Source organism: Corvus moneduloides, chromosome 2, assembly GCF_009650955.1.
Source record: "Corvus moneduloides isolate bCorMon1 chromosome 2, bCorMon1.pri, whole genome shotgun sequence".
Classification (NCBI taxonomy): Eukaryota; Metazoa; Chordata; class Aves; order Passeriformes; family Corvidae; genus Corvus; species Corvus moneduloides.
The window spans coordinates 49074509-49096018 of NC_045477.1; the positions used below are offsets into that span (position 1 = coordinate 49074509).

Consider the following 21510-nt stretch of genomic DNA (forward strand, 5'->3'; position numbering starts at 1 on the left):
ACAGAGACCTGGAGAAAGCACAACAGGTGGTTTTTCATGAAGGAACATTGTCTTAGAGGTCTTGGCCAAATGTAGAAGTTATGAACAACACTCAACTTTCCTTAGAAACAGGGAAATATGAGCAAGGAGTAGAATCCAGGAGGATTCTACCTCTAATAGCTACTTCTAGCGCTGAAGACAAAGAAGAAGGTGGCATCTTGGGAACCCTGCTCCCACCTAAATCAGCAAGAGTTTTGCAAGTGAGTTCAGTGAGAGCAGGATTTCAGATTGATCTTAAGATCATTTATCTGGAGAAGAGCATGGCTACAGGCCTTGGCAAACAGAATTTTACTGAGGCATAGCTTGGCTTCTCAGGTTGACAAGCTCTCTTAAGTTCCTCTTCAGGTGCCTGATTTTTAAGAACTGAAACCTTTAACCCAAATCTAAGGCTGAAGGAGAAGTAAAAAAACTTCCTACGGGCCTAAAGAAGCACAACAGTGTTCTTTTACTGCTACTCCAAGGGACTTGAAGGAGCATCCTGTGTACTCACCTTTCCTTCTTTGAAAATAGGAAATAAGTTGACACTGCCATATCAGGAGTGTTTGATAAGACTGCATACCAGCCCATGAAAATCTGTAAGGTACCATTTAGAAATCTGAAGCTCAAGACAGTGCAAGCAGAAGTAAACTTGTGGTGATTATATTTGGGACTAAAGCTGCTCATTCAGCAGCTTTTTTTTAGAAAAGAATGGTTTGCCTTTTTTATTAAAATCCATGGAATTTGCTTCATGCAGGAGCATAATGCCACCTTATTATAAAGTAACCTTTACCATTTCACACCTCAGCAGTGCTTAAGTTAGGAGTTCTAAATTTTGTAAATTGTATATGAGGTGAAAGATCAGATTCTGATTTTAAATGAGAGCAATTCATATTACATACAAATGAACAAAGAGGAAAATCTCTCCCATTCAGATGTAATCCTGAAAACAGAGGGCTGCTTCAGCAGCCCTCGATGTAATCTTAGATCCAAATGCAAACCCAAATGCTAAAGCATCCCTTGTTTATGAGGCCTGTCCCTGTAAGCACAGCTCACACCATGAGAAGGCCATTCCAATCAGAATGGGAAACGTCAGGATAACCTTGCTAGTGTTACACTGCAGCTTCTGCGTGCTGGAAATCATAGAGTACAGAAGCGTAATTTTTAAAATTTGCCTAAACTTGGTAATGCTTTGCAAGATCCAGTTGGAGCAGAGGTAAACATTCTGAAGCATTTTGATCTTCCAAGTTGTCAAAACTTTTCCAATTTATGATCAAAGCCTTGGCACATTTTTAGAAAAAAAAAAAAGAGGTGCAGACTGTCTAGAACACATTTATTTCTCTGGAGTCTTGTGTTCACTTTTGCAAATTGAAGCCCATATATATTTTTAGGAAAAAAAAAAAAAGGTAGTACATGAGATTGTAACCAAGTCCTCTTTCTTTTTTTCCCCTCACTTTCCTGGCTCAAGGCATCAAAAACTGGCAGATTATCAAAAAGGGAATAAGGTTGATAGAGCAACTGCATTAAATTCTTGTGTAATAGGATTTGTGGAGGGAAGGATTAAATTTCCATACCTGACTGAGGATAACAAGTCATCTTTTCTTTTCCTCCTTATATAAAATTTGATTGAAGGTTTTAAAAGTGGCTCAAAAAATATCAGGAATGCTCCCCTCTAATTAAAAACCTTGTAAACAGGCTATGCCCTGTGCTAACTCCACAGCAGCTATATAGGTCAATCTAACACTTGCAGCAAAGAAAAAGCCTTTAATATGTTGTCCAAAATAAATCAGGACTTCATGCTCATTCCAAAAGCAAACAATGGGATTACAGAAGGAGGTGCAAGACCCACAAATCCCTCCAGTGCCTCACCTGTTAGGATGACGATTATCACCACAGCAAAGATGTCTGGGTATTTTGCTAGCACTCCAGGAGCATCCATCGTCATGTATTTTTTACAAAATTTTTCAATGTGCTGCCCTATGATTTCATCAAATGTAGCACTCCAGGCTCTGGCCACACTCGAGGTTCCTGCCAGAGGACAGAAAGGATAAACATCACCCTTTGTAGCTGGCACATGTTCCAAACCAGGGGGAACCTTGTAAGGTTTTTCAATATGGAAGGCCTCAAAGCAACCATGCATGTGCTCCCAGGTGCTGGGAGTAGACTTTCCTCTCCATATCCAGCCCACAGCCTGTGTTTTTGCTTGGCATCTGCTCTGATGGTAACACACACAGGTGGTGGGCCTCAGACTTATGCTGAGCTGACAAGATGAGAAAAATCCTTTTAGTCAGGCTTCTTCACAAACCTCAACTTTGCCTTAGATACTGCCCTGACTGACCTTTTCGTTACACCCTCAACAGGCCGACCTTCCCCCAAACCTGGTAATTTCTGTTACCAGAGAGGTCCAAATGTAATGCTGGCACAAGTCTCTGGCAGCCCCAGTTAGGTGGCTGCAGCCCAGGCAGAGAGACCTTACAGAATCCAGCTGCCCTCCAGCAGTGCAATGCTGGAGCACCAGAGCCTGGACCACACCACTTGCCCAGCTCTGCACTCTGGCAACACTCAGGTCTGCTCCAACCTCCAGTGCTAGAGCACATAAGCAGGAAAAAGACCCAGATACAATTTACGTGTTATCTGAGCATAAGTCAGCCTATTGCAGAACGCTGGTGATGATCACAGCAAGTGGCATAGCTCCTGCCTCCAAAAGTGCTCAGACTTCACCCTCTGGGGCCGCTGTTTGCTGTGGTTCAAGCGCATTCAACTACATGCAGCTTTGTTGGGGCAAGGACTGAACCTGGGGTCTCAGGACAAGCAAGTTGGGGACAGTGTCTGGGCCATAAAAGTAATTGGAGAGAACTGAAATAATAACAATAAAGAGCTACCACCAGACAGTGACAGCATTTTGTAAAATAAGTAGGTTTGGGTAAAAGCCACCTTCTCGCTCTCCTGTGTTTAAGTGGCTACTGTTACACTCCCAATGTCTTATACAGTACATACACTATATATAACAGCACCTAATTGCATGTTATAATTACTACTGTACATAATTACCTAGTTAAAAAAAGAGCTTGGCTTGGTTTTGGCTTGCAGAGCAGTTCCTCAGAGGATGCCATCAGGAGCCCCTTTCCACCCAGAACAGTCTGTCCTGCCACACTCACCTGTGAGTGGGTGTTCAGGTCCCAACTCCGGCACCTGCAATCCTGTCAAACAATGTCTGTGCTCACCTACAGCCAAATCCTCTGCAGCAGTGGTGGGCAGCACCTGCAGCACAGCTGGGAACACTCACCTGCCCAATCCAGCTTTGCAACAGCATAAAAATTAAGCTGCAGAACAGACCTGTTGGGAGACTCTTCTGTTAACCAGGACAGAAGAGTGCACAGTGTGAACACCTTTAAAGAGTTTGGACATCACTGCCACCAATTTAAGAAATTGCAAAAGTTATCGTATACCACATTAAAAATTTCAGCTTAGCCTTGGCACGATTTGAGGAAAAAGACTATTTTAGTGCTATTTTTTTGTCCTAGCTCTAATATTTTACGTTCGAGGACAGGAACACCCAGCTCCTGCATGTGTTACATTAGATGCCAGCTGCTTGGATGCCAGTTCCACATAACTATCAGCCATTTATCCAGAACTCTCTGTAACCAACAGGCTTGAGGGAGCAGGGGGAATCTGACATTCTTTCAACAATGCAGACACCTGGATAATATCTTGCTGTTATTAGAGAGCACAGTGCAAAGAGATTCAGCTTGTACCCAGGAGGATTTACTAGTTCTGGGTCAGCACAGCCTCACCAGATTGGATTTGGGTCCTGCCTACAGCACACGGATCCCAGGAGAACTGCAGAGCTCAGGTGCTGGGCTCGCTGCAGGAACAGGCACAGATAAGGAGGTCACCAAGTGCCAGGAAACCCCAGCAGCAGCTGCTTACCAGAGATGCTGCTACTCATCATACTACCAGCTCCCACCAGTTTCCAGTTCCTGAAATGCATCCCACAATCTGGCACAGTTCCCCAAAATCCACATCATCCCAGAAGAAAGTTCTCATCGGATCCTGAACACCTTCCTCCTTTTCTCTAGACCATAACTGATCAGTTGCATGCCCATTTTTTTCTCATCACCCACCTCCAAGACTCCACACAAGCCTTCCCCCAAGTCAAGTCACTTCAATTAATTAAAACCTACTGCCCACCCATCCTTGGACCCCAGGATTTCTTTTTCCACCCTCATAACACTTCCTGAGCATATATCTGAGAACCTCAGCATGAAAACACCAAGCTGGTTGAGCCCGTTAGAGATGCAAGCTCATTTTCAATGCACTGCTTGGCATTTTCTCAGCAAGATTAAGAAAAAACTTGGCTTTCTGCCCCCTCAAGCCTTGGCTCTGAAGTGCAGCATGTGACTCAAAGGACTAACGTCTCCAGACATTTAGTGATGCCTCTGTGTGTGAGAGAGAGCTGGTCAAGCCTCGCCCTGGTGAGGCAGTGCCCTGCCCCCACACCCCCCAGCCTCTATTCCAGCCCGGCATTGGCACACCAGGAGCATGACTCCACTCCGCCTAACCCAGCTCCTGAGTGGCCAAATGACCAGAAGTCCCACCTGTGGGGAGGCCCCACAAAGGCCCAGGGTTTTTTAAGGTGGAGCATAAGTCCAGCACATCTTGACCCTACCTTCCTCATGGAGTTGGTATCTGAACACTGCTGGAACCCAGGAGCTGGTAGCTATGTGTGCTTTTGTATGTCTTTTCTATCTTTCACTCCTTATTCTAATTCCCTCTTCTTGGAACATTTTGAGTACCTTAATATGGAACAGGTTTAAAGTTTGCTAAGTTGGATGGGCTAAATCAATGCTGTGAGAAGTGTTTTATGTTGACTGGATGTCGTACTAAGTTTTTTGCCAAAGTCTCCTGATTTTTCTAAACTTTGCCAGTAAACTTTTGTGTTGTTTTGACCTCTTGAGAATATCTGGTTGGTATTTCTCCCATGTGTCTAACCCAGAGTACAGGAACCATTATAAACACTTTCAAAAGTCTCATCAAGCGAGTTGATTGGGGCCTTACAGTGGCACCCAACATATCTTTCTCCTCCATGCCCCAGAAGCTGCTGGGAGTTGTCCTTGCTCACAAACGGGGCAATTAGCTCTGAGAGAAATGCTGAGTGAGATAAAGAGACCTCCTATACCTCATATCCTCCCCCAGTGTTTTTCCATCTTAGCCGCCCTTTCTCACAAATTATGAGAAAGACAGTTTGCAAATACACATTCTTGACACAGGACTGAAATAAAAGTCACAAAGTTGTATTCAAACACATTCACGGATAGTATCTACTTATTTGTTACTGTATTTTCTGCCTTGTGACAATACAATGAGCAGTCAACTCTGAGATAAAAACTGAGGCAGTTGTTCAAAATCCATTATGAGAGGGGGGGAAAAAAAAATCTCAGAAATACCACTCTGAGCCCAGATCCTTGGAGTAGAACATTCAGTAGGCAAAAGTTTTCATTGTGCATTTGCAGAATCAGGTTTTGGGACAGCAACCACCGCTATGTCACTCATTTTGGTCGTCCAGTATCATGGTAGGAAGGGCCCCAAAACCAACTAGATGAAGGGCATGAAGGAGACGATTTATCATTACTTTTCTGGAACAGAAGAAAAATTACCAAGAAATCTGTTCAATTTATCTATGTGTAGCCTAAGCAGAGTCCATTTTAGAAGTCTGGAGGAAATTATACACTTAATTTTTTAAAAAGTATTTTTATCTACTCATTGCAGTGAATGTTATTCACAAAATAGCTACAGGACTCTGATTTCTTAAGGACATGAGTTTAATTGAATCTGGCTTTTCATCTTCTCTTTTTTTTTTTTTTTTTAAAGGAGGAGGAGAAGAGGAGAAAAATATTTCAAGTAACACACAGAGGAAAGCCAGCATGATCTCAGACAGGCAGCTGCTATGCCACTATGTTGTTCTTGATATGATCTCCAAGCACCATGGAAACTAAATTCCAAGGTAATGCTTACAGATCCCATAAAATGCAGTTAAAAAAAACCAACTCTCTTTAATAATTTAGCATACAGTCGGTTTTCAGTTTAACTAGCAAGCTTTCAGTCTCAACTGGCGAGTCTGTTGCAGCCTTAATTAGAGGTGTGATAACAAGCAGCCTGCCCAGAATGTGCTTGAAAAGACAGGAATCCTTAATTAGCAAAGTGTGGCTTAGTTTTAATGCATCAGCTGAGTTGCACAGCGCATGCTCTGAGCTTGATCCAGGGCCTCTCCTAGTGGGAGTCAAGGGCTTAGAAGGGATTTGGTTTGTATTTTCCAGAGACTGTGAACCTGCAGATCATCTTAAGATTAATTCTGCAGCAATTCACAAGACAAAACTCTTATCTCCAGATACTTTAAATAGATCCCAAAGGGACCAGAATTAATCCTTGATCAGCTGTGAGTACAGATGCTCTGTATAAAAGCATCTTTCTGTGAGCAGCTCCTTTCTCAGCAGAGAGGACACTCTTTTGCACCCTAGCAAGTGTGCAGCAGCCAGGGAACGCCAGAGGGATGAGGTGGAGATTCAGAGGAATTCCCAGCAGCAAAAAGCCCACATTAGGATACACCCTCAGCCAGCAGCACACGACTCGACTCACCTCACCAACTGGCAGGAGCCACCAAAAATGCATCTCGCAGACGAGTCCTGAAATCCTCAGTGAGTGCGTGAGTGAAGCATCTATTGGTAACACAGGCACCCAAACAAGGGTGACCTTACAGACCAGGCTGCCACCTTGAACTAAAGCTGGGGTCTGGCAGCACACCCACCATACTTACCGATAACATAGGAGAGGATTAGATTCCACCCTGTGATGAAGGCCCACAGCTCACCCACAGTCACGTAGCTGTAGAGATAAGCTGATCCTGTCTTAGGAACTCGAGCACCGAATTCTCCGTAGCAGAGTCCGGCAAGCACTGAAGCCAAGGCGGCAATCAAGAAGGAGATAACAATGGCAGGTCCTGCATTTTCCCGTGCCACAGCTCCAGCCAGTACATAGACACCTGCACCCAAAGTGCTGCCCACTCCCAGAGCCACCAAGTCAAACGTGTTGAGGCATCGTGAGAGCCGACTGTCTTCTCGAGTGCAGTCCACATTTTTCCGACGAAGAAGCTGGTTTCCAAAATTGGTAATTTTCTGACACTCCATCTTCTTTTTTGGGCCTGCAAGAAAGATACTGCCATCATTATCCAGACCAGAATACCCTCCTACATCAGCATCACTGCACAGTTATAATGGTACAGCCCTGTTACCTTTCAGCAAATGAAACTTCCCATCTTCCACCTTTTTACAGGGCAAAATGTCTCCTTTAGCATTTCATCTGCACTTACCATGGGTAATTAAAATAAACAAAACTAAAGCATTTTCTACTTCCAACTCTCAGTCATGCTGCAAACCTTCTGCAATCCCAGGAGAGAGGCAATACTCGAATACAGCTCCCACCCCACTCCACAGTCACCCAGGCCACACACAAGTGGGCAAACTAAAAATGCAAATTCCATATTTCAGATTTCAGAAGGGTTTTCCTGTTCTGAGCAAGAGAGTACTTTAAAAGTGAATATCCCAGTTGCCCCATTTACCACACTGTGGTTCACACTGCAGAGAGCTTGTGGAATGCACAAACCCTGTACTGCTGGGATCGGTTTAAACCTGAGGATGTTGTAGGGGTGTATGTAACATCTCCCAAGCTGATGGGTACTCAGCCTAAGGAACAGCTACTCCAGGACAACCTCCTCTGTAAGATGTGCTGTGCAGACATCACATTTTCTCTGCTTTACTCTACAAATCTACAGGCTGTGTGGCCACAGCCTGTAAGGATGAACCTCATCTTCTATCTCAGACTGCATCCTCCAGCTCCAAGAGCCCCACCCTGGTATTCACACTGCACCATTAAGCCTGGCTTCAGCAAAAGGGCTGTAAAAATGTTTCTTCATTAATTATGCAAAAGGAAAAAGGTTATTTTATTTAGATGCAATGCTGGACTGAGGCATATGCTTTCCAGCAGCACACATTGCACACCAACAACAATACTATGCTGAGAATAACATGCAGGCAAAAATACTCCTAAATGCAATTTACAGTACAGTTCAGTGAGATTGGTACTTCATCAGCTGCAGCTAAAACCCAGCGTAAAAGGTGGGAAAATACATGCTAAGAAACTTAATTAACTGAGTCAACTGTTAAATCCATGCTTCAATTTTATCACCACAGCATCAACTACAAAACCAAAAATCCTCTTCACTTTTCCAAGACACCGGTCATAAGTCCCGGCTTAAATCCCTTTCTCTTGGCTTTACACTAACTCCCCTGCTATGAGAAAGTAATTACAACTGCAGGAACAGGGCTGAGAATTACAAAGCCCACTGTGTCAGGAATTGTATCCCACCAACAGCTCTCAAACATGCTCCCAACAGACATGGATTTAGACAAATAAACACAGGTTTTAGGCCAATCTTACAAAACTCTTGTTTCATTAACTATGGGAGTTCCCAACGCATTCAGAGAGGGAAAACTATCTTCTCCCTTCAGCAGGAAGACAGGCATAAGTCTTTACCTAAGTGCATTTGTATGTCAGATTGAGTGAACAATCTCCTTCCCACCTGAACCTTACCCAAATCCATGTCAGCCAGGATTGCTTCTGGCTGGACAACTGCCCACCTCTCTAAAGCTGGGACAGGGCAGTCACAAACTCTGAACTGGGTTAAATGGGCAAGAAGATTGTGGCACTGGAGTATCCCCTATGAATTCTGTTGCTTTCTAGGATGACACAAGTCCTAGGTTTTGTTTAACTCCCACCAGAGTAATGCAGAAGAGATCCCACTGCTGCCTTCATCATCCTGTGAAGATCCTGGCAATGGGGCTAACTCATCCACTCTGCCCAGCAGTGGTGCTGATTTACATTCAGCCTGAAGTTTCAGGAAATGGGAAGAATGCCAGTGCCATGCAGAAGAAAAAAATGGTGAAGGTACAAAAAAAAGCCCTCCAAAACAAAACAAAGAAATTCCTGCCATAAACTAGACCCAACTAAGAGCAACATACACACAGGAGATGCGTTAATGAATTTATGTTCCAAAGTTAGTGTGAAATGCAAGACCAGTTTGACTCAGAACCAAACTCTGAATTTCAGGACAAACACAGATCTATTCTGAGGTACAGAAACATCAAGACATACCAAAGGACTGCTGCAAAACAGTTTACTTTGTCCTAAGTCAATATTTATGGCAAAGTTTAGACATTCAGTGGCCCAGACAGAGGAGTTAGAAGCAATATAGAAGACCACAGGGAAGGCCCAGCTGAGGCTATTAATAAAGACAGAGAAAAAGAAAGCAAGCAGAGATGGCCCAGATCAGGGAGAAGCTGAATGTTGAGCCAGGGCGGTCTGCAGAGATGAAGCGCAGCTGGACTCCTGTGTCCTTTGCACAGAGCCGTGGCCAGGCCTCAGTGGAACCCTGAGGCTGAGCTAGACCAACCAGAGAAACTCAAGAGATTTTCCTGAGACATTTCACCCTTGGGAAGGCTACAGATCCAGACCTCCCCAAACCACAGTAACTTATGCACTGTGTTCCTCAGGATTTGCACCTCCAAGTTGACATCAGCCTTGCTGAACATAGTGCTGAACGTTTCTTATGCGGAAAAGCAAGGTGAGGGAGGAGGGTATCTTGCAGTGTTGGACCATGCAGTGTGCAGAAGGAAAAGGTTTGTGATGCACACTTGTTCATCAACGTGGGGGTTTCTACAATGCCCACACAATGCAATGGGGCTGAACCCTAACTGCTAGATAGCACTAATGATACACTTGCTTGCAGTGTGAAGTGACCTACTGTCCCCATGCACCACACAAAGCTCCAAGGAGGATGCACTCTGTGGTGGACAAAAGCAAAAGGCAGAGGTCAGGCTGTGCAGCCTGACATTATCTTTGTCCAGGGATGTGCTTCTAGAGTGGACCAAGTTTCCCTGCAGGTGAGAGCCACTCTCCCTTCTCCTTCCCCCACCACTGACCCCCAAGGAGCTGTGGATGCTAAGACTTTCAGGATTTGGCTTAAGGGCTCTTTTTCAAAAACATGCTACCTAACAATAATGGTAGACTTTTTACTTCTTACGCAGCCATTTACTTTAACAACATCTGGTATCCTGCAAAACAAACATGATTTACTGGTTTTAGTTCTGCACTGAAAATGAAGGGGTAACTGGTACCCAATTCCCTGCCTTCTCACAGACACACATGTCACGAGAAATCACTTCCTTGGCAAAAACAGGGCTGGTGAGGGGCAATGTCCCCAGAAGAGGAACAGACCCTTGGTGCAGAGATGGAGGATCAGGGTGAGAACTTGGCAATGTCCAAGGGGGCAGGGGGACATACAATTTATTCATTAAAAAAATAACCTAGTGAATTATTTCAAGTTTATATATCACTCAAGAGTGCAATTTCATTTGGAAGTTCCCTTGGGCCTCTCTACAGGTGTTCACAGCTGTAGTACAGCCATCAAGAATAAAACAGAACTGCTTTTTATGGATAATTTGCTTAGAAGACGGGCTATTTAATTATGACAGGCCTGGAAATTAAGACCAACATCCTGCAATTGGCTTAATGCCAGCAGACAGTGCTCATCTAGCTGATTTCCAGATCAAGATATCAACTCCCTCTTTCCCAAAAAGCATCTTAAGGTCTGAGCATCTCTGTTGTGAATAGAGTACTTCCTACAGCCTGCAGGTAACAAACAGGGAGCTGCATGCAGGGCATAGTGCCACAGTTTTGTGGCCCTCACATACAGCACTGTCATTCATCTCACAGGCCACTGATCACCATCCTAAGCATCTCTCACATGTCTTCTTTGGTTTTGAAACAGCAGGTACCAAATCAACCTTTCAATTAAATTCACTGTAGCTTGACAAAGAGACCTTCAATGAAGACAAGTGGGTTTTTTTTCAGGAGAACAATTTTTTTGTTTAGAAGGATGTTTAGCAGTACAGAGTCATTACACCTCTGCCCAAAACCTTCTCTGTATCATTTGTTATCTTTGCAAGTGTATCAAAGGGTGATGTTGGTGGAGTTTATGATTTTTCCTCTCCTTAGAAGTTGCATCCAGCTGTGATTTTGCTTTCTGAAGCGGTCATCCTTGACTTTGAAGTGACCCTTTGTTCTGGGCTGGTTCCACTCCCAACCTCACTTGAAAAGATGAGCCTTTTTTTGAATGTACAGTCAGTAGTCCTGTGGCATAATGCAGTCCTAATAACATAAAACAATATAAATTATTCCAGAAATGTTACCTGGTAATACCTAACCACCTTCAAGATGAGGAAACTTGAATCTGAATGAATATAGATTAGCTTTGTTCTGCTCACACCTAGCTCCTCTCACCCCTGCTTTAGCTCTGGTTTTTCTGATAAGAAACACTGAGCTGCAAGTCCCAGCCACTCAGACCCTGGGTAGGAAATGGCTTCACCCCAAGGCTTTGGGTATCTCCATGTTTTGGCTGGAGCTGAGGTCTTTGAGAGTGGTGGGAAGCAAGGACACACCTAGGTAGCCTAGCAGGGTGGACCCTGGGCCAGGGGCCACATCCTTGGGTGAATCCTGTCCCACTGAAGTTGATGGCAAAGCTCCCACCAACTTCAATAGTCCAACTGCTACTGGTACTCGTGTTTTATTTATAATTATGTTTATTACTTTTGTTCCCTATCCAACTTTTTGTGTCTTGACTCTATTGTATTTTCAAATAAAGTAAGATATTCTTCCTCCTTTTATCTAATGGTTAACATACCTATTATATCAGGTTGATAGATTTCCTTCCCCATTCTTCAAAACAAACCCATAATAAAATAAGCAATCTGCCATGTGGTTGACAGAAAAAAGTAAACTATAATAAACATCTGTCCAGCTAAACATAGAACACCATTTGTAAAACTAAGCTGACAGAGCACCATTTTACATAAGCAATACTATGACTTCCTCAACAATTACAAGTTGTTTCAACTTCTGAAACGCTGCTCCTTACCTATTTCAAGGCATTGCTGCTCCTGAGAATTTTCTTCTCCAATTTGCAGAAGAGCATAAAACTAAAGCTGATTACACAGAACAAGGAGTTTTCTACTAAGCAAAGAACAAAACCTAAGCCTAAGCTTGCTGCATGTCCAGCAAAGTCCCCAGACATCTCCTTGGAAGACGAGTGAGCAGAAATCCTCATTCAACATCGTCCCACATATATATGCTTATTCCATTTGAAACACGTGGAAATGTCTACTGCCATCAGTACCCTTCTCTCACAGCAAAGTCATGTACTGTGGACAATCTAACATTTGTTGAAGACCAAAAGGATGCTGAGGAAAAGTATCCCCCATATAGCTGTATAATCACTGCTACAAGTCTGCAGAACAAAGCTTGTGGAACAAGGAGCTCGTGCTTCCACCAGCATTTTTGACAACATGGAAAGGTTTTCACCCTATATTTTTAGTTTAAACATGGTCCCTGAACAAGTGTGTAGTGATGATGCCAACCAGTTGATCAACACATAGGTAACAAACCCTTTGGGAACCCTTTCCAAAAGGCTGATTTTGCTGCTTCCGTCCCCAAGGCAGCATCATTCACACAAAAGTCCTATACAGGAAAAGAGGTGGAAAACATCAATTCCTACTACTGCTGTTAGCATTACAGGTATTTTTGGGGTGTCAGATTCAACTGCAGACTCCTAAATGCAAATGGTCATAATGTAAGTGACCAACTAGAACTCCTGAATGTTTTCTAAAGCATCATTCAGGAAACAAAGTCACCAAGGCACATCAGTCCTGGGTGTCATCCATTCCAGTATAAAGCAGGAATTGTGTCAGATATGTCCTTCCAAAATGTCTTGCCATGAAAATCTCCAATGTTTTATGTTACTCTGCAACAAGCAACAGCGTAGAGAAAAGATGCCTGCAGAAGATGCTGAGCTTTTGCAACAGATATTTGAGCGCCTATCTCTAGATTTTCAGAAGCAGAAGCAAAGGATGTGGCATTAGACCCTAAGTTTCATCTGGCTGTCCCCTTATCAGGTGTGCTGGAGAAGGCAGGCAGTTTAGAGAAGACGTGCTTGGGACAAGTGCTGAGGACCAACTCAGAGACTTTGACTGTGGCCATTTGCAGATGCAGCCAGCAGCAAAGACAGCAGTGAAAGCAAAGGCATGACCAAGCATTATGCAAAGCTGGAAGTTATCTCACTATAGCAGCAGCAATGGCAAGGAGTCCAAACCAAAAGCCACCAGAGTAGCTGCAATTCTTTGCATTTGTTTCATTGTGCATGAAGAGATGTTGTCCTGCTGAAGTATTTTAACCAGAAAAGGAAGGTATTGTCTATGTGCTGTTAAATTGTTTCCTTCTTGATTATCATAATTTTATTTTTCTTCTTTTTCATATGTGTGCAAACATATGCATATATCTCAATATACATTAATCTAGATTACATCAGAGTGTGTGTATATATATATACATATATGGACATTAATGTTATATTCTTTACCAATTTTGTCATTAAAAATCAAGATCAGCCACTAGCAAAGCATTCACTACTCAAAGGAAGGGAGCCATGCACTTAAATATAAATGACACATTAAACAAAGACACGGGCACACACAGGTGTGGGTGCGCCTTGTACACAAAACCCAATCTTACTCACCTGCTTAAAGGCACACTGCCTGTCTGAAGGGGATCATATTACTCTCCTTTGTTGAGCAGATCCTTTAACACCAGGAGGGAGATGGTGCTGGGGGACCAGCCCAATGTCACAGATGGCTGGGCATGCTGCAGGTTTCTGTTCCTCAGACTCCTGAGTATTAGGAACATTTTCAAAGTAGCATTGCTCACTCCTTTCCAGGTGTCTCATAAACCTAGAGGATTTATTCCATTGGAAAAAGGGCAGTGAGATGCTCTTTATAATCCCTATACCACCCACTTACCAGTAATCAATTACTGAAAGGTGACCACCAAGTCCCATTGGACATGAAGAAGGTGCTCAATTACTGCCTTGGGAGAACATCAGGGTGCTGCAGCTCACCCACCTGCTTTCCAAATTGTCACGGCTCTGACTGTACCAAGGTCAGAAAATCCTCTCATCCCAGGACAACTTCCAAGATGGCAAAGACCATCCCTTTCCACAAGTTCAGAGAGGAATTCTCAACTTCCCCAAAATTTCAAAGCAGGCAAACTTCAGTGTTTTTTCTCAGTATCTGCAGAAAAGTTGATTTGGGTTATCTGTGACGATACACAAAATCCATTTTGAAATGAACAGTCATTTTTGACCAAAATAAAGGAGGGAGGTTCCTGCTGTGGAAGTCATGAGCAGAGTACTTCAAACACTCAGAATTCAAGCTTCAAAGTCTCCAAAATGGAAATTGTGATGCCCTTTCTTCTGCACAAAGCTCCAGCTGTGATTATCAACAAATGTGGCAACACAGTAAGCCATTCACCAGGGAAAAGGTTGGATAGGCATTAATTCCCCTACTGCAGAAACACTCACCATACAACGCTTAATTTGCAGTGGGGAATTTGATGTTACAATCACTTTCCAACTGCAGGCACAATGAAAGGTTGGGATAGGATTCAATACAAGATCACCACCACCCAAGTGTTGCAAAAACAGGTTAGAGAAATACCTTTTAGACTCACACTGGATATAGTGCACCCTGCCTCAAAGCAGGGAAAACTCACGTGCAGCCAGACATGTTTGTTTTGGCAGGGTTAAATCATTAAACCAGATCTTCCTCTCCCCAGACTACTGCCTATCATCCCACAGCTGTACCTGTAACCACCTGGGCAATCATGCTGAAAACAGCACCACTGAAACAAACTCAACACTGTGACTAGAGCTGACCGGATGGCAAGCTACCACAGATAGCAGCCAGGGCAGAGGAGAGGGATGTGACACTTTCCAGGATGGATTCCCATCTGAGAAGCACCATCCAGTGAAAGGTGTCTTCAGTGCCCTCAGCCCTTTTAGCCCACACCTCAAATTTCAGCTGGTCAGGATACTATCAGCTCAAAACAGCACCCAGATGTTTTGAGGAGGACAGCACCACATTTGCCATCCACAGCTCCTCAGAGATAAAAAGTTAAGGAAATGTCTTCCTGCCTAGCCAATAAAGGGCATCACACTTCTCTAATTACATGAAGCACTATTTTCTGATGAAAAAGCATCTAACTGAAAAGTCTCCCACCAGCTCTAGTACAGTCTCATCAAATAGTTCCTCAGCATGACTTCAAATTACACCTTGCAAGAAAATTTCTTGATTTAACTCCCTCAATTGATCATAACACCAAAGGGGATCTCCACTGATAATTAAACTTCCCAAATGAAAGCCTGAGACACGCTGGCAGGAATTCACCTGAAACAACCCATCGCCCATAATCTGCCAGGGACTCAGCCTTGGTATTGAGCAGAAAAAAATTAATGCTCTGGGAAACAATATTTAATAAGTGAGCTTCTATTTCCTTAAACCCAGATAAAATGAAGACAGATCTTTGCTTAGCCAAAAGTCCTGGTCGTGTCATTCAGCATACAGCAGTTGTGGTCCTTGGACAACATTGCTCGGAAGAAGGTGGGAAATGTCCTTAGGGGATAAGGAAGTAAGTTAGACAGCAACAGAAGTTGGTTTGTTATTAAAACAATAGTGGAGAAACAAACAAAACATTAAGAGCCCCAACCTTCATGCAGAACAAAAAGTATCCTGCACAGACATGGGACACATCTAATCATACTGACAGAAGAAAGGAAGGAGAAGGCTTCCCCAAACACCGTTATTTCACAAAGACGAAGGGCACAGCTGAATTGAGATTTTCAGGTGCAGAAAACAAGCAGATCAAAGTGGGTATAAATAATTGGATTTTGCTATGTCCCTGAGCAGTGGGGAGCAGGTGGAGGCCAGCAGGTAGGTCATGGTGAGCAGTGGCAGCTCCAGCTGGAGGCAGGGCCATGAGGCAGCAGCAGACCCTGGTCACCCTTGCCAAGCAAGCCATGAGCATCCTGCCTGAGTGATGGGCTGGATTATGAACCTGTGGCCACTCCTATGGATCAGCATGTCTGCAGGTCAGATGTTTCTTGAACAGGCACACTCCCAGCACTGCTGCACCAATTAAAAAACTGTCCCAATTAACAAAACGCTGTCTCAATAAAAACTTCCTCCATTACCAAAAAGAGTACTGAATTGAAGCAAAAGGTCCCTTTACTGGGAAAGCAGGAGTTGTTTTTGTGAATGAGGTGGAAGTGTTTGAAGAGCTTTTTCAAAGGAAACACTCCGTAACAAACCTCAAAAGAACTGCTCACACAAGGCAGAACACAGCGTGTGCTGGACCCACACTCGTTCAGGGAGGAAGTGGAACAGAAATTTTAAGTGGTCAAGTCATGGGGCTCCCTGTGCCTTATGCCAAGGTGGTTGCAGGCTTCTGAGAAAGGTTTTGCTCTCCCTGGGTAACCGTGTATGCAAATTAAGCATTCAGAGTCAGGATGGATGGGGCTTTGAGTAACCCCATGGCAGGTGGATTGGACTGCATGGAACTTCAAAGGTTTCTTCCAATCCAAACCATTCTAGGATTCTATGAAAATTCAAATTATGCTACATCACTCCTTTAGGCTTCTGCAATCAAAACAAAGCAATTAGAATTCATTTTTGTTAATTTAGTTTTTCCACCGATTTGCAGGCCATTCAAGGGCTTGCCCCATGCAGCATTCCAAGTGAGATCTATCAGCCCTGCACCCTGGTGTGGCTGTTGGAGAGTGACTCAACACAGTGGAAGAATTAAGAAAAACTTTCATTTTCTGAAGAAACCAAAGTTAGTTTCTAAATGAACACACAAGCAGAATTAAAAAATATATTACGACCTTCTGAGGGCACTTGCATGACTACAGACCTAATACTAAAGCATTTTGCAAGTATGATTTGCACCATACAGAAGAGAAGCTGACTGTGAAAGGAGCTAAAATGTTTGCTTTTAGATTCAGTATTCCCACATTCCAGACATGATTCAAGGGCTGGGGAGGGATCAGCTCCTTCCAAGCACCACATGCTCATCATTGCAGGCACAGACAAGCACTTCACACGCCTTGGCTGCTGTGTGCAGACACATCCTCTCCTGCAGCAGAGAGGCTGCTGCACGTCTGCAGTTTCAGGGGTGGCTCTTCCAAGTAATTCCCACTGTAAAATTCTTCAGAAAAGCCTTCCCCTGAGAGACAGTGCCCTGATGCATACTGGAATGATTCAGCAATGACTGAATCCTACCATCTGATCCAACTAGTACTGCCCATTGACCAGACACACCCCACTGACCAGGGTCGCTCAGTGCTGAAGGAAACAACAAGTGCACGACTTGGATGGGCCACTGATGCCTCAGCTGCCTTGAACAGCATGAGAAGCTCCCACACGAGGAAGCCCTAAATGAGGCAGTCTGGGTAGCCCAATCCAAGGCAGAGAAGCATGCTGAGCACCAATGGTGTGGCCACATCCCCACTGTAACTGGGATATGGCAATGTTCCAACTTATTGGGCAGTAAATGACTCCCTTTCTCTGCCAGTCCATGACATGAGCCTCACCAGGGACCGTCGTTTTGTGATGGGAATTGGTTGTGCAGGTCAGTTGCAGAGCCTGGCTGCCAGGACTACAGGATATGCCTACATCAGTGTAGCCTAGACATACACCCACAGAAAAATGAGAGCAGAAGATGGTGCAAGGAGGTGGAGCAAAGGAGATAAAGCATGGGGCTATATGGAAAAAAATTCAGTCTCAGAAGTGTTTTGCAAATTATCCTACAAGCCATCACTGCAAAGACTTCACAGCTCCTAAAGTGATGGGTTTACAACAAAATGCCTCAGAAAACTGCATCTGTTTTAGGCATTTAAGTCCAAAGTAAGTACAGAGCATGGCAAATCATACAAGCATGATGTTTGATTAGTATGTCAGTGGGGTAACCAAACATTCCTATTTTCACACACAGATATCAGAACCTAGTTTTGATATATTCTACTTAAATAAATCTCATCAGAAAAGAGCTAAAACACTGATGTGGAATTAAATTTCACAGTGAGGAAGGTGTGGAGGATTTTTGCTTTGGGTAAATACTCTTTTCTTAGGCACAAGTTCACCATTCAGCTCTCTCCTGCTCTGGGACAGGAGAGCTGTTGTTTAAGAAGAGTTTTGCCTCCACCTAATCCAAACATTCAAGGCTGCTGATGGGGAAGAACTGGGGAAAAGAGGCATCCAAACACAGCCCAATTCATATTTATCTCAGAACATCTATCAAAACTATAACAAAAGGCTTCCCACTCCTGTGTCGGATGAGAGCAAGACTTGCTGAAGTTTGTGGGATTTTAACGGGTTTTTTTCCCTCAAAAAGCAAAGATGACACTGACCAGCCAAACTGTGAGCCAGACCACAAGCCACACATTTCAGATCTCACTGCTGACAATGCCATGTAGAGGGATCCTGCACCACCTCAACACAGGACTCCACACTGGGCAGCCCCAAGAGGGATTTGAGCAGAAAGCTGCTGCATGTAATCATTGAAGGAGCAGGGACAATGCAGAAATACCAGGAGGTAAGAAATGCAAAAAGTTGACAGACTTGGCCTGAGCCTAGCCATGAGGTCACTGCAAAATACACTGCAGATTCAGCCCCCTGGTTTGCACAAGGAGAAGCATTACCTTGTAGCCACCCTTAACAGTTTATTTTGCCATCTGTGTGGCAGAAAGCCAGGTCTTACAACCCACATCTCTCCATGAAGAGAGCTAGTTCTAGCTCCCTTGGAAGCACAAGTCAACTTACAGAAGTAATTCACTCCTGTGAGCAAAAAACCAGATGTGTCATCTACTTTTTATTCAACCCCATCAGCGTTGTAGTTATCTAATCTGTAGGCTAAAATCTTACTCAGATTTCTGAATTTACTGAAATAAATAATAGCCACCTGCACCTCCCTACTCTTCATGCAGAAGCCTGGTCTGCTCCAAAAAATGCTCCTGCAATCCAGTGACAGAGAAGTGAAGCCACGCAGCACGCAGTCCTGTCAAGGGAAGTTACACTGCTCTCCTTAAAAATAATTGTGTCCCTATCAACAAAATACAGTGTTTGGAGTAAGTGTGCTCTTTTTATTGGCAGAAAAATTACTAATATCATCCAGTCTAACTTTTTATAACATTATTATATTTTTCCACATCATCATTCTGGCATCAAAGGAAATCATTCCTAATTATGTTTATGGGACTGGGGGAATACACAGAGAGACCTAGATATGACAGTCTAGGAGAAGTATGGTGAAATGCATAATGCAACACCTCTCAGAACATGTACAGCGATGTCTGTCCCCATGTCACTTACCTAGAACAAGAAACTTTGAAGTATAATAAGTTCTGCTGCTGCAAGGTGCTTTAAGTGACAGCAAGAAGGAAACAAACTGGCTGTAAATATTCTGCTTAGCTCCACTCAGCTGGGACTTGCAAAAGAAAATAGGTGGGTTTAAAGCAAGGTAAGTGAAACAAATGGTAATTACCATTTTCACCCCAAGGGTCTGAACAGGAGCATGAAAAGCAAAGCACTGCTGTTGTGTTTTTGATGGTGCTCTACACCATGCTGTTCTGCTCTCCAGGTATTTCCTTTGAAGGAAAAAACAGGTTCAAAAGTTCTCTAACATCTGTGACCATTTATCTGGAGCAGCCAAAGTACAGCAGTGTGGTTTCATCACTGATACAAGTTTCTTTGGGGGTCGTCCTTGTGTTTCTTCACATGCCAACCAGGTTATGAGGGGCAGGATTCCTCTTGATTAGCTTCAGCCTGCTCCAGAGCAGACACAGGGACTTAGGGCATCATCTCACCCCTCTCTGTAACCAGCAGGCTAAGACAGGCACCTCCAGGCATAAACTTACCCCTTGGAGGAGAGATGGGAGCTATGGCCCTCCAGAGTTACTTGCTTTCCCTAGCTACTGCAGGGCTCTAGCAAACATCTACAAAAACTCCACCAGACTAATGCTCAAGACAGGGACTGCACGTGGACCCAGCTGAAGGAAAAAACACCTCAATGAATTTTGACAGGTCTTTCTGTGGACAGTTAATAAAAGGATGTGAAAGTCTCTGAATAGTCTTAGGGGTTTTAACAACTCAGACATGCACTTCTCTCACAAGAGCAACAACTCCTCCTTACATTTGCTTTCCTCAAAAATAATAGTGTTTTCTGGAGAAACACTTGGATTTCAGGACTGTCCAAGCACTGATCCTAGAGCTTCCAGAGCAAAGCATAAACATTTTGCTTCTGCTCTTCTCCAGTTACTTAGCTGTTACACTTTTCACTGTATTGCTTGTGTTGGTACTTTTCCTGAACTATAAAGCTGCTAGAAGCCAAATTTCTGTTCCCATCTCACAGAAGTTCTCACTTCCAAAATCCCAACAAACACCTATTGTTTTTCTCCTCCAAGATGTAGCACCTCCACCCTAATCCATCTATCCAGCGCCTTCATTTTCCTCGCAGTGCCAGAACATTTTGCTCCTTTTTTCCAGCCAACTGCACAGCCAGACATTAGGTCGTGTCTAATGTACCTGTACTCAGCACAGACAGACATACAACGGTACAGCACTTCTGCACTTCAAACCTAGATCAGCCAAGTGCTGTATTCTTCTCAATGGCCTCCTCTCAGCTTTTGGAAGCTATAAGCACATAAACCAGCCTGTCCCTGCAACCTGAGACAAAGAGTAAGAGTCTTCAAATCACATATGTTACAGGTCACCCTGTTTTGTGAACTTTTTGGAGGGAGAAGAACAAAGTGGCATGCAGCAGCATCCTTTGCTTGGGCAGTATCTCACATGGGTCATCAACCAGCTGTCAGGCAGTGTGCAACCCCAAGGAAAATTTCATCAGCAACCTAATGATAAAAGACTATATTCTGGTTACCTGAGATAACTAATCCCCTCTGGAATATTTTCTAAAGATACAACACATTATTTAGTTTGTTAACTGAAACTGCTTTATAAAAGAGTTACTTCAACAAAACAACCCTAGTTCTAAAAATTCAACAATGCATTTTTCCAATAGTTTAAGAATTTGTCACCTGACAAAAGCAAGCTACTGTTCAGTTTAAGGAAACAGTTCATTTATCAAATCACAGTAATTTCTTGTTCAGTGCATTTACTCCTGCTGCATAGCTATCCCAATAAACCTCCTACATCAGCATTCCCAAATGAAGCTATGACTAGCATTAACAATGGACTGATTTTGCTATGGTTTGAAGCTTGTACTTTTTTTTCCCCCCCTTCCTTTCTTATTTTCCAGGATTGGTTTGGCTTACTGACTCCAGATTTCACAGTAAACAGTCTGGGGCAGCAGATTCTTTGGAAGCATGTTCTCCCAAGCCCTGATGTCAGAATGCTTTACCCATAAAATTAAAAGGGGATTTTGCATGGCATCTCTTTTATAGCAACAAAAAGTGGCACTACACCACAACCCACAAATACCCACCAA

The 21510-nt window shown here is 43.6% G+C and overlaps 1 protein-coding gene across 7 annotated transcripts in view; it reads right to left on the reverse strand.

Annotated features, from left to right (window-relative positions):
- SLC7A1 (solute carrier family 7 member 1) overlaps nt 1-21510 on the reverse strand; it is a 46591-nt gene that overhangs the window by 13790 nt on the left and 11291 nt on the right. For 2 of the 7 annotated variants that reach the window (XM_032099519.1, XM_032099523.1), the window contains exons 2-3: nt 6830-7213; nt 1885-2043 (exon numbers count right to left, since the gene is read on the reverse strand). In XM_032099519.1, the coding sequence (XP_031955410.1) occupies nt 1885-2043; nt 6830-7199 (529 nt within the window). In that variant the 5' untranslated portion in view covers nt 7200-7213. Of the gene's footprint in view, nt 1-1884; nt 7214-13696; nt 14247-21510 lie in introns of those variants that run through there. The other 5 variants (XM_032099518.1, XM_032099517.1, XM_032099521.1 and 2 more) reach the window with 5 other exon arrangements.